The sequence below is a fragment of the Chironomus tepperi genome, unplaced genomic scaffold, assembly GCF_022539635.2.
Source record: "Chironomus tepperi strain 1889 unplaced genomic scaffold, CSIRO-AGI_Ctep_v1 contig_8, whole genome shotgun sequence".
NCBI lineage: Eukaryota > Metazoa > Arthropoda > Insecta > Diptera > Chironomidae > Chironomus > Chironomus tepperi.
The window spans coordinates 952556-964397 of NW_027226130.1; the positions used below are offsets into that span (position 1 = coordinate 952556).

The 11842-nt window shown below is 32.5% G+C and overlaps 4 protein-coding genes and 1 long non-coding RNA gene across 6 annotated transcripts; 3 read left to right on the forward strand and 2 right to left on the reverse strand.

The window, feature by feature from the left end:
- Positions 1-125: 125 nt before the first annotated feature.
- Positions 126-2700, forward strand: PolI (DNA polymerase iota). The gene is made up of 3 exons (XM_070652664.1): positions 126-239; positions 336-2030; positions 2162-2700. The coding sequence occupies exons 2-3, from the start codon at positions 353-355 to the stop codon at positions 2332-2334; spliced, it is 1851 nt and encodes a 616-aa protein (XP_070508765.1). The 5' UTR covers positions 126-239; positions 336-352; the 3' UTR covers positions 2335-2700.
- A 397-nt stretch (positions 2701-3097) lies between these two features.
- Positions 3098-4518, forward strand: LOC139100858 (phospholipid phosphatase homolog 1.2 homolog). The gene is made up of 4 exons (XM_070653618.1): positions 3098-3424; positions 3485-3633; positions 3701-4216; positions 4359-4518. The coding sequence occupies exons 1-4, from the start codon at positions 3367-3369 to the stop codon at positions 4419-4421; spliced, it is 786 nt and encodes a 261-aa protein (XP_070509719.1). The 5' UTR covers positions 3098-3366; the 3' UTR covers positions 4422-4518.
- Positions 4519-4581: 63 nt separating this feature from the next.
- On the reverse strand, positions 4582-8745 carry LOC139100798 (uncharacterized). Of its 2 annotated transcripts, none has more exons than XR_011545472.1 (3): positions 8432-8745; positions 7920-8029; positions 4582-6661 (listed from the first exon to the last, which is right to left on the reverse strand). It is a non-coding gene; the product is annotated as an uncharacterized lncRNA (long non-coding RNA). The 2 variants fall into 2 exon arrangements; XR_011545473.1 differs by having other exon boundaries at positions 7920-8329.
- Not10 (CCR4-NOT transcription complex subunit 10) lies at positions 4614-6711 on the forward strand. Its single transcript, XM_070653536.1, has 2 exons — positions 4614-4742; positions 4814-6711. Exons 1-2 carry the CDS (start codon positions 4740-4742, stop codon positions 6632-6634), a joined length of 1824 nt encoding a protein of 607 aa, XP_070509637.1. The 5' UTR covers positions 4614-4739; the 3' UTR covers positions 6635-6711.
- A 491-nt stretch (positions 8746-9236) lies between the features above and the next one.
- On the reverse strand, positions 9237-11818 carry LOC139100417 (U3 small nucleolar RNA-associated protein 14 homolog A-like). Its single transcript, XM_070653029.1, has 2 exons — positions 10877-11818; positions 9237-10720 (listed from the first exon to the last, which is right to left on the reverse strand). Exons 1-2 carry the CDS (start codon positions 11762-11764, stop codon positions 9299-9301), a joined length of 2310 nt encoding a protein of 769 aa, XP_070509130.1. The 5' UTR covers positions 11765-11818; the 3' UTR covers positions 9237-9298.
- Between the last annotated feature and the right edge of the window lie 24 nt (positions 11819-11842).

Below are 11842 nucleotides of genomic sequence, written 5' to 3' on the forward strand. Positions count from 1 at the left end.
TGTTAACAACAAAACGTGCAAACAAAAAAATAAAATAATTTAAAGCTAGCATAATTAAGTCATATGGAGCATAGACAGTCAGACATTTGTAATCCTAACGGTAAGTTATTCATTAAATCAAGATACAGCAAACAAAAGAGATGCAGAAAAAGTTTCTCTGAATAACAATAAATAAATGTTATTAAAAATAAATCGCAAAAGTTATAAATGCTTACCTAATTAAGTTTTCGACGAGTCAGGTAGATAGAATCTTATAGCATTAACATTGTGCGATAATTAAAAAGCATAATAGAACGTTAATAAAAAACATCAAACTAAAATTTCTCTTTTTTTAGAAAACTCCAAGAAAAAAATGGAACAAGATGAAGAATTTGATATATCGAGTGATCAGAAGCATTTAAATGTGATAATTCATCTTGACATCGACTATTTCTATGCTCAAGTGGAGGAAATTCTTAATCCAGAATTAAAAAATAAGCCTTTAGGTGTAAGACAAGGCCTGTCGATAGTGACATGTAATTATTTAGCACGGGAACACGGTGTTGGGAAGTGGAAGCCACTGAAAGAATGTATAGAGAAATGTCCAGAACTTGTTATTGTAAACGGCGAAGATTTGACAAATTATAAAGTTTATTCAAAGCGTGTCAGTGAACTATTGCACAAAATGTTTGGAACTACAGAACGAATGGGACTGGATGAACATTATATTGACATAACAAAGGAAATTGAGCGACAGCTAACGGAACTGGATGTAAATGAACATCATTTTGTTGGACCAATCTATCCAGACGAAGAAACTTTTAATCAATGTAATTGTGGATGTAAGACAAAACTTATGCTAGGCACAGAAATAGCGGATCGTGTGAGAAAACGACTTTATGAAGATCTTAAATTAACATGCTCAATAGGAATAGCACATAATAAATTGCTCGCAAAACTCGTCGGTACAATGAATAAGCCAAATAATCAAACGGCATTAGCACCAACAGCTTCAAAAGTATTTATGGCTGATCTCAAGAATTTACGCAGTATTACAGGAATTGGTGAGAAGACAGCAGCAAGAATTCAAGAGTTGGGTATACAAACAGTCGCTGATCTACAAGATTGTGACATACAGAGACTTCAAAAGAAATTTGGAATCGATATGGCAACGAGACTTAAAGAAATGTCCTTAGGAATTGATACGTCCGAAATTAAAGCAACAGGAAAGCCGAAAACGGTCGGCCTTGAAGACTCATTTCGTCCAATCTCAATTAGAAGTGATGCAGCTGAAAAATTTCAAGCCTTATTATCAAGGCTTATGATACAAATACAGGATGATGGACGTATACCACAATCAATTAAAGTAACAGTTAGAAAATATGATCCAGTTAAAAAGAATAGTATTAGAGAAACAAAACAATGCGCATTGGCACCGTCACTTTTTCGTTGTGTCGATGGCAAAATTCAATTAACCGAAGGTGCTGAACAAAAAATTATTAAAAATGTCCTCATGCTGTTTGACAGAATGGTTGACTTAAAGCAACAATTTAATATAACATTATTAGGCTTATGCTTTAGTAAATTTCAAGAACAGAAAAAAGGACCTGGCTCAATTGCAAATTATTTAATGAAGAAACAAGACGTTGAAGTTCAATCAATTACAAATTTAAGTAATGAGACTATAAATGGATCACTAAGTGATAGTTTTCGGTCAAAAACAGCATCACCGTCGTCATCATTAATGGACTTTGAAACGCTCTCAAATAACTCACTTGACTTGTCGGGATCATCGGAAACGGAGTTAGAACCATCGCCTAAAAAACGTAAAAAGCTCAATCTATTACTAGTAGCTAGAAATCGACGATACTCAAGCAATGACGATATTGCATCGCCTAGTAAACTAAATGTATCGGATTTACATTTAAATGGCACATCAATGGATACGTCAACGCCAACTCGTATTATATCACCATTATGTAAGAATCCTGAGCCCATTGCGTGTTCTTCCACAAAGCAAACTGAAATTCCACCGAATATCGATCCGTCAGGTGAGATAAAGGTTTATTTCCGTCGTGGATTAAAATTAGTTTTTGAGGATTAAATAATTAAATCCAATAGATTTAAGTTAAATCCTATGAGTTAATTTTAATTGAATGAAATTTTTTCATGTCATTTACAGTATGGCAAGAACTTCCGTTAGAAGTTCAACGTGAGTTGATGATGAATTGGCAAACAACGGCATCAAATGCAACAAATTCTACCATTCCGTCAAGTCATCATTCAAAGACACGATTAAGCAGCACAAAAACGAACAACAATACCTTACATAAATATTTCGTTCAAAATTCTTAATTTATTTAATTTTTATTAATATTATTATTTTTTTTGTCTCTCGAGAATATATACTACGTTTTTAAGTGTACCATAAGTTTCCCCCTCCCCCCATTTATTCTCATAATAGGTATATATAATGTAAGTAAGATTTTTTTCTTTTTGGCATGAGATGGATATAAATGAGATTCCATCGGATGTGCAGGGAAGCAAAAAAATGAATACTAAATTTAAAAAAACATGAAACTTCATCTCCATATATTATTAAAGAAAAAAGAAACATATATATTCATTTATTACAAATTGGAAGAAGAGATAATATTACTATTTTTTATGGTGTACACGATTATTTAGCTATTATCAATAAAAGAAAAATGAACAAAAATATATTTAAAAAATTATTTGTATTTTATTTCATCGATTTTTACTGTATTTAAAGTTTAAAACAGTTTGAAATTGCAATCAAAAATTAACGGTCATTTTTAATTTGAATATCAAATCCATACAAATTCTATTAAATTGTCAAAACATTTGAATGCTTTCAAAGCAATCATTTACAATGTTTTCGATAACAACGAATTTTTCAAATTTGAATGTTTCAAAACCATACAATTTCCACTAATTTCACCAAACATTTGTATGGTTCTCAAAGTATTCAAAAATAAAAATTCCGTTAACAATCATAAAATGCACAAACATAAATCAAATTCTTTATCGCATTTCTCCTACCTCAGATCTCACATAAAACAATAAAATAATATAAAGCAATAGAGCAATTAAGCATACACATTCTAGAACAATGTGAATGTGTTAGTCAAAAAGCGATCGTGCAGCATTAAAGTCTTGTGAATGAGTCCGAATAAAAATATTTTTCTACTTCTCATCATCATCAACAAGAACTGACCTACGTTAATTAAAGCTCAATCAACCTAAATTCAAATATTGCGAATAAAAACAAATATTGACTGCGAAACGTGTGCCGTGCCTGTAAAGTAAACAAATTAAAGTTCAGAAACTCCACTTGTTGGAATCAATACAAAACATTAAGCAATCATGGCTGATGGAAGAACATTAATACGATGGAGCATAGATGTTATTGTTTATGCTGTCTGTAAGTTGATTTATTGCTAATCCAGGGCTAATATTTTAATCCCGAATATTTTACTTTCAGTTCTATTAGCATGGAATAAGGTAGATTCAGTAGTTCCAAAAATTTCTAGACCATTCGTATGTGGAGATAAGTCACTTTCATTACCATACAAGAGATCAACGATCAGAGGAAGGTGGCTGCATTATTATTTCTATGGAACTGTAGTTTTGGTAAAGATCCAGTGAATTTATATTCAATTTATTTCTGTGCTTAACATCCAATTCTTTGAACTTCCAGATACTTCTTATAGAGTACCTTTTAGAACGTAAAGGACCAGCTAAACAGAAATTCATCAAAGTCTTCAAAAGAGTCCTCAGATGGTTCAAGTATTATTTCATATCCTTCATTTGCGTCATTTTGGTCTCGTCCACGATTAAAAATCTTTATGGATCATTGAGGCCATTCTTCTTTGAAGTCTGTAAACCAAACGCAGCATTAAACTGCACTGAAGGAACTGTCGTAACTGAATATAAATGCACAAGTACAGAATATGATCCGTACACTGTATTTGAATCTCAACGATCATTTCCATCAGGACATGCTTATTCTGTATTCTTTAGTAGTGTCTTTTTAATTAGCTATATCCAAGCGAGATTCCATGAAATGCCATCAAAATTGCTGGTGGTCTTTGCACATTCAATTATTATTTTATGGACAAGTTTCTGCTGCGTCACGAGAATTTCTGACAACTGGCATCGACCAGCTGATGTTATTGGAGCATGCTTAATTACTCTTCCGATTGTACTTTACTGTGTAAGTAGCATATAGACTTGAATTGAGAGTTTGGAATCTCAGTATTAATTTAATCCGTGGATTTATTTTAATCCTTGTATTAAAATTTAAAAGTTCATGGACTGTGGAAATTAATTCTGAAACTTTGTATCTTTATTTTCAGTGCCATGTTCTGTGCAAGAATTTCAAAAGGAATGAAGAAGAGGTTCCTGCAGTTAGAAGCTGATATTTGCATGATTAATGCGTAATTAATGATTTAGAATAAACAAATTAATTTTGTAGTTAGTTAGTTCATAAATAATAAAAGTTTATGTGTGCCTAAATATGTCAAGTTCAAGCTATCATCTTTAAATCTTCAAAATTGGAATAAAAAGTTCAATGTCATTTTAACGGTTTTTTCAAATTTAAAATTCGTGGGTATAAAACTTTTTCAAAAAAAATCAAAACAAACTATTTGAAATAGTAAAAATTCATTAATTCCAGCGATATTACAGCATTAATAATATCCAAAATCAGCTTATCCTCTACTTAACATCCCGATAAAATGGTAAGCATTGAAATAAATATCCAATCTAAGCTAAAAACTCATAAAATCACAAAAAATTCTAAAATTCTTAGGATACAGAAATTGCCGAAATTAAAGCAGCTCATAACAAGGCAGTAGCTGACTTCTACAAAAGTGAATTAACAAAATGTGATCAATTCAAGAAGACACTCCTATCGCTGTCAAATTTAAGTGATGTTCAGTCAGTTCCAGTTGTGGACATTTCATCAACTAATTTATGTCCACTTTATTACAATTATGCTGTCGTTTTGTTCCATCAAAAGCAGCTATATTCAGCATTAAAGATTATGACTGGAATTCTTCAGCATGTCGATCACTTAAACAACAAGTTCCTTGAGAAAGTTGGTCTGTTGACTGTGTGCATACTACTTGACACAAATCATCACAAAAAGGCTGATCAGTTACTGGAAATGCTTCAAAATCGATTGAATATCAACAACGATGATATTTTGTTGAGTGATGATGAATTATTGGAATCAGAGCAAGGAAGAAAGCCAGAAGAACTTGATGAGGAACAAGAAATTTACAGAAATCTCTTCAGGCTTGCTTTAATCCGTTCCAGACTACTCAACAGAAAATCAGTCATAATTCCACTAGAAGAGACATCAAATTTCTCAATTTTAAAAGCTCATCAATTCTACTTAATGAATGACTTCCAAATGTCAGCAAAGGAACTGTCAAAACAGTTTAAGAATGAAGTAGTTACAGTCAAAAAGTACGGAGAAGATCAGAATGTCTGTATTGCCAATAATATGGGATTAATTCACTTCAATGTCAAGCATTATTCACTAGCTGTGAGGTTCTTCCAACAAGCTTTGCTATTTGATCAAAAAGCACTTGAAACAGCACGAAAAGATTTTAGCAATCAACTTCCATTGCATTGTGTTGGAGCAACAAAAAGACCAGATATATTGTATAATTTAGGCATTGCCTTGCTATATCTACAACGTCCAAAAGACGCATTTGATTGCTTGCTAGTTCCACTCAATGTTTATCATAAAAATCCAAGATTATGGCTGAGATTAGCGGAAGCATGCATTATGGTCCACAAGCAGCACTTAAAGGAACAAGAATCACAGAATAAAAATATTGTTTCGTCAGTTATCGGAAGTGGCGTCCACAGGAAATTCGTAATAACTCCATCACAGCTTAAATATTCAGTTGACGATACTGGATCTTCAGCTATTCCAAGCACAAGTCTTGAATTTGCACTTTTATGTCTGAGAAATGCACTGACACTTGTTAATCATTATCTTCAAATTTCCAATACGTTGGACATGAAATCTGTTAAAGCTGATACGTTTGAGGTATTTGGCAATAACTGGAACAAGACACTTGATGACGGAGTTCTTTGCAATCCATCAAAACCTTTATCGAAAGCTGCAATTGAGAAATTAAGAATGCACATCCTTACAGCATCCAGTTATGTTAGTTTGTGCTTGGGTGATTATACAATTTCGTTACAGCATGCAAAGGAACTGCTGAAAATGGAAAACATCCCAGACACACATAAAATGTTGGCATACCTTTATTCAGCTGAAAGTTGCATCATGCTAGACAAGATTCCAGAAGCAATTTCATTTTTGGATCCAAAACTACTAACTGAATTAAAAAGTACAGATTTTGAGACACGATCATCGCCGGATTGGAATATTAATACACTTGAAGCAGCTAGTGCAGTCTTTACATACAATTTAGCTGTGTCTTTAGCAATTTATGGTGATTATGAACTTGCTAGAACAACAGTTGCGCTCTCAAGACATCCAATTGTCACGTTTCATGTCAAAATGCTTGAATTATATCTTGAAATGCAGTCTGGAAATGTTGATAAATGCAAGAAAATGATTGCACTTGATACACCTCAATATTTTTAATTAAGTCATGTATCTATTGAATTTATTCTGGAAATAAAGTAAATACCTGTTATAACTTGGTTATAACGTTCATTTGAGATTTGAATAATATTTATTGTGCATAGTTGAAAACCCCTTTTTTGATACAAAAGTTTAGTCTGTTTTTGAACTCCGATGAATAAACATTATTGTGATTAATTATTGAGATCCGTAAGGAGTTGTTAATTACATTTATATTAAGCGCCAATGACAAAATTCCTGCAAATATTCGTACTCTTAGTGTAACGTAGTAATCATTTACAAAAAAATGTTATAAATATGTTATATATAACAAATTGTTATCAATTAGCAGTGGCAACCCTTTTTCATATAAAGTCGCCTAAATTGTTGCTATATATTCAAAGTAGCCATTTTTTTACACGCTTTTATTTGCATATAACATTATTGGAGTTAAGATCACAGTATAATTTTTGCAGAAATTTTTGGTAGATATAAAAAGTAATCATGTGTAACTTATTTAACCATGTGCTATCATTTACAAGAAAGCTATCTAATTTGCTTTAGATTAACAATGAAATTTATAAAACTTTTTATGATAGTTAAATTCAGAGTTTTTAGCGCATTTTTGAAATTTTTTTCAAAAAGGTAGCTTAATAAGACACTTTGTTCGTTCGTTCGGGCGTTCATTTTTCAACGCGAGATCTCGATAAAAATTAAACATCCGTAGAAAGCTTTATCAAACATTTATAAGTTTTCAAATAACGCATAAATTAGCTTATAATTAACAATTTTTATATTTTCATATGCAAAATGCTTGAACACATTTTTTCATATTTTGAAGTTTTTGATGTTTTTCAATGTTCTTCGAATTTTTAACAGTGCTATTTTAATACTGAAAAAAGGTTTAAATTTTTCATAACCGTTATGCTGGTTTGAAATTATACAAAAAGCTCATCTTAAATTTCAAATGGAAAATGACCTAACAATTTTTCATTTTCATTGCTTTTTTTTACAGTGTTTTTCAATGTAGAAAAAATTTAAATTTTTCATAACCGTTATATGGTTTGAAATATGAAAATCCTGGATCCAACTGGATCTCGTTTGTAGATCTGGAAGTGACCTGGATCCAACTGGATCTCGTTTTTTAGGTCTGAAAGTGACTTATTAATCAATATCTGATCGCTGGGACAAAAATGCGCTGAAGTAACTCGATAAAAACGAGTACTTTTGTAATTTTTTTATATCAATTTAGGATATGTCGATATTGAATCTTCCAGAAATTATATTGATAATTATATTTTCATACCTGAGCCTGGATGATTTATTGAACTGCACTTTAGCCTGTCCAAAATTTCGAGAAATTATCGGCTTTTCAGAAAAATTGAGATTAAAGGCTGGAGTAAAATGTACCTTCAACTGTAATAACAAAAATATACCAATCATTGGTCAAATCAATATTGATTTAAAATCAGTAACCGACGGAGAAATGGAAATTATATCTGTTATCGCTGCAAATCTAAGAAAATTGTCGCTGTATTGTTCTGAGCCTCAGAATGAAGACTTCGATCATCGTCTTAGAATGTCACTGGAATTTATGTTGAGAAATATATCACAATTCGGCAACATTGAAGAATTATCAATTGACATATCTAATGTCACGAAGATGATGCAAGCAAGTTGTGCCTTAATCAAACATTTTGTATCACAGCAGAACAACTTAAAAGAGTTTAAGATCAAAATGAACTCATTCATGAATCTCGTTAAAGAATCAACTGATTGGACTGAATTGATTGATTCCATAATTTCGGGAAGACTTACCGAACTTGAGATTCAAGAGTTGTGCTTCAACACAATCAGAAACCTAGATACACCAAAACTTAAATCGCTCATTGTCAGCTTTGTTGCAAGGATTGATGATTATTGGAGGTCATTTGTACAAAGAAATCCAAATCTGGAACATCTGACTATTGGCAAGCTGTTGAATAGAGGCGACTTTGGTGAGATTGTCGATCAGTTGGATGAATTTCCAAGACTCAATTCATTTAGATACTATGGACGTGAAATTGAAGATGATGACTAATTTAATGCGCATTTAGAGTATAAGACTGCTCGCACAACACGTTTAAAACTTTTTATTTATACAGGCTCCCAAGATATATAGATGTGTTCATACAGAGTAAACTCGACCATACGGATTTTCGTATACTAATGTAAATAATAACATTTGAAAAATATTGTAAAATTAGATTCAAAATTTTTCAAACAAATTTAAAAAGATACATTATTTTTGAGCTTTAGTTAGCTAGATTAGTATATAATAAAGCATTTACAATGCTTCTGTACTAACAAAATTCATTTAAAAGTAGAAAATTTTGCAAATCAAATTTTTAAAAATTTTACAAATTTTCTTTCATAGTGTTAGTGTTTACAAAAAATTCAAATTTTTGACCGTTAAAATCGACCAACTTTTTGTTTGAACACATCTATATATCTTGCAGGCTCCTTAAGGGAACCGCAACTTTGCTGCATTTAAATGCGGTCCGTAGTATTATGCAATTAGGATCAATGTATACAAATCCAGTAATCATGATGTTCATGATATAAATTTTAATAAAGCACCAAATTTTAAAAATTGTTAAATCAATTCATATTTATTACCATAAAATACACAAACTGTTAATTCATTTATCTAGCAACAGGTTTCTTCATCTTATTTTTCATGAATTTCCTCTTTTTCCTTTCATCCTTCGTCTTCACGAGTGCTTCCTCACTCATTGGCTCAATAATTGTGCCTGCCTTTGTGACAACACTTTCCATAGTCAATTTACTATGTGCAGATGATGGAATAAAGTCTTTGCCAATTGGTACACGCATAGATGCTTGAAAATCTTTGATAGTTGTAAACGGAAATGGAACTGACGATATTAAATGCTTTTTAAGGCTTTCGTGTGGCGTCGTGTTTACAATGACTCGATCTTTACGCTTAATTTGTGGATTTCTGTCGATGAATCGTCTCTTCTTCTCCTTAATGCCTTCACCAGCCCATGAACCCCATCCCATAAGAGTTCCACTGTTAGTTTTCTGATTTTTCTTTGCTTCCTCTTCGACATCCTCAATAAAATCGTGGATAATGTCGTCGTTCTCAAAAGCTTCTGCTAAACTCATTTTATTGGCTGCTGCTAAAGTTTCATATTCTTCCTCATCGACATCGTCTAGTTCCTGTGTTTTTGGAATTGATGTTAATAGATGCTTGGACTTGACATTTAAGAATGACGATGGATCAATTTCATCTTTAGTTCCGCGCATAAATGCCTTTTTCTCTTCCTTAAGTTCCTCAATTTCATTTTTGAGCTTTTTTGATGGTGGAAGTCTTGTGGGTGCTGCATTCTCATCGTCACTGCCTTCATTTAGTGCCTCGTCGATGTCACCAAGACGTGCTTCTCGTTCAAATTCTAAGTATTTTGGGTCATTTACGTCTGGCTTAGCTTTTGACTTTTTCTTGGGTTTCTTTTCAGGTTTGTTACTGGCCAGCAGTTTCGGCTTGAGTTCCTTTAATTTTGATTCCATTTTCTTGTTGATATTCTCTTCTGCTTTATCGAAAAGGTCGTTAATGAAGTTTGATGGATCTTCGTTGTCTGACGAGACGTCTTCCTCGATCCAGCCGTTCTTTGAGTTGTTTTGTGATTCAGCTTCCTCGTCACTTCCATTTTCTGATGATTCTTCATCATTTTCACTTGCTGATTGCTCTTCATCTGACTCCTCTGAACCTTCATTCTCAATTTTACCATTTTCTTCCTTCTCTTTAACTTCTGGTTCTTCAGGCTTCTCTTCCTGTTTTTCATTGACTTTCCTCAACTTTTTCAGTGCCTTATCATTCGCATTTTTCTCTTCCCAGAACTTTCTGTATCCACTGAAAATATCATTGTCGTCTTCAGGATTCTTTCCAGACAGCCATGGATTATCAGCATTCTTGTTAGAACTTGATGGCATTTCCTCGTCACTATCTGAGTCGCTTGATTCCTTTGTTTGCTTTTGTGTCAATTCTCGAGCTATTTGGAGCTGTGCTTCTATTTCTTGTTGGGCTGTTGTGTCGTATTTTGCTCGGATCTAAAAAAGTTGAATGTGAAAAAATAGATTTAGTTTAACGGACTTGTAAAATTTAAATTTTCGCAGTTCAAAAATTTGAACTTCAAATTAACGGTTTTGTAGAATTCAAAAATTCAAATTTTTTCAGTTAATTCAAATAAAGTTCGTTAAACTTACTTTCATGTTTTTAGCCCATGTTCCAGTATTCTTGTGTCTCAAATTAACACGTTCCTGGATTCTCTGCTTGTCAATCTTTTCCAGTTCCTTCAATGCCGCTTCTGGATTTACAGCTTTCAATTCTTCAAATTCCTTCAATTTCTGCTTAATATCATCTCGTTTCTTCAGTCTGTGATACTTCTTGCTCTTGATTTTGCCTTGCAATCGCTTCTTAGTGATTTGATAATTTTCTCTCATTTTTAATCGTGCTAGTTCCTTTCGTCGTTCCTTCATTTCCTCAAGTGTTAATAGCTCTGAATCATTTTTAGGCAATTCTGGTTCTTCTCCTTTTGGAAAGCATTCATTGTGAATTGCTTCCATTTCTTGCACCATTTTGGTCTTGTATCGGAGGTTGGAGAAGCCTATCTCCTTATTATCATCTTTCATGTACGTTTTATCGTAATTTAATGGAAATTTCAGCTGATCAGCATTCTTATTCTTAGTGACAATTGCATCCCATTTGGACAGCTTGTTCTTTGTACTATCATAAGCAATAGTTCTCTGTATTCTGTCAGCATGGATCTTTTCTAATGGCTTTTTGAGGACTTTTTGCTTTTTGAATGTGTCCTGGAACTGATTACTAATTTTCTTCTGATTCTCATTTTTCCTCACTAAATTAGCTAATGCTGTAATTGCGACACTCTTTTTGTTTGATTTCTGTGCCGAGTTCTCATCGTCCTCATCACCTAATGACTTTGTCTTAATTAAATGAAATTCATCATTTTTTATCGCCGGTTCTGTTCGTTTTGGCTTTTTAATGTGTTGAAATTTCACAATATCATTGATTTCCGATAGAAGTTTCTTATGTGATGTCTTATTCACTTTAAAATCCTCTTCGTCAGAAGACATTATGCTAAAATTCACTAAATTTTAATTTTTTAAATTTCCACAACGTGCTCAACTGTAAACAAATGTTTGAATGTGTTG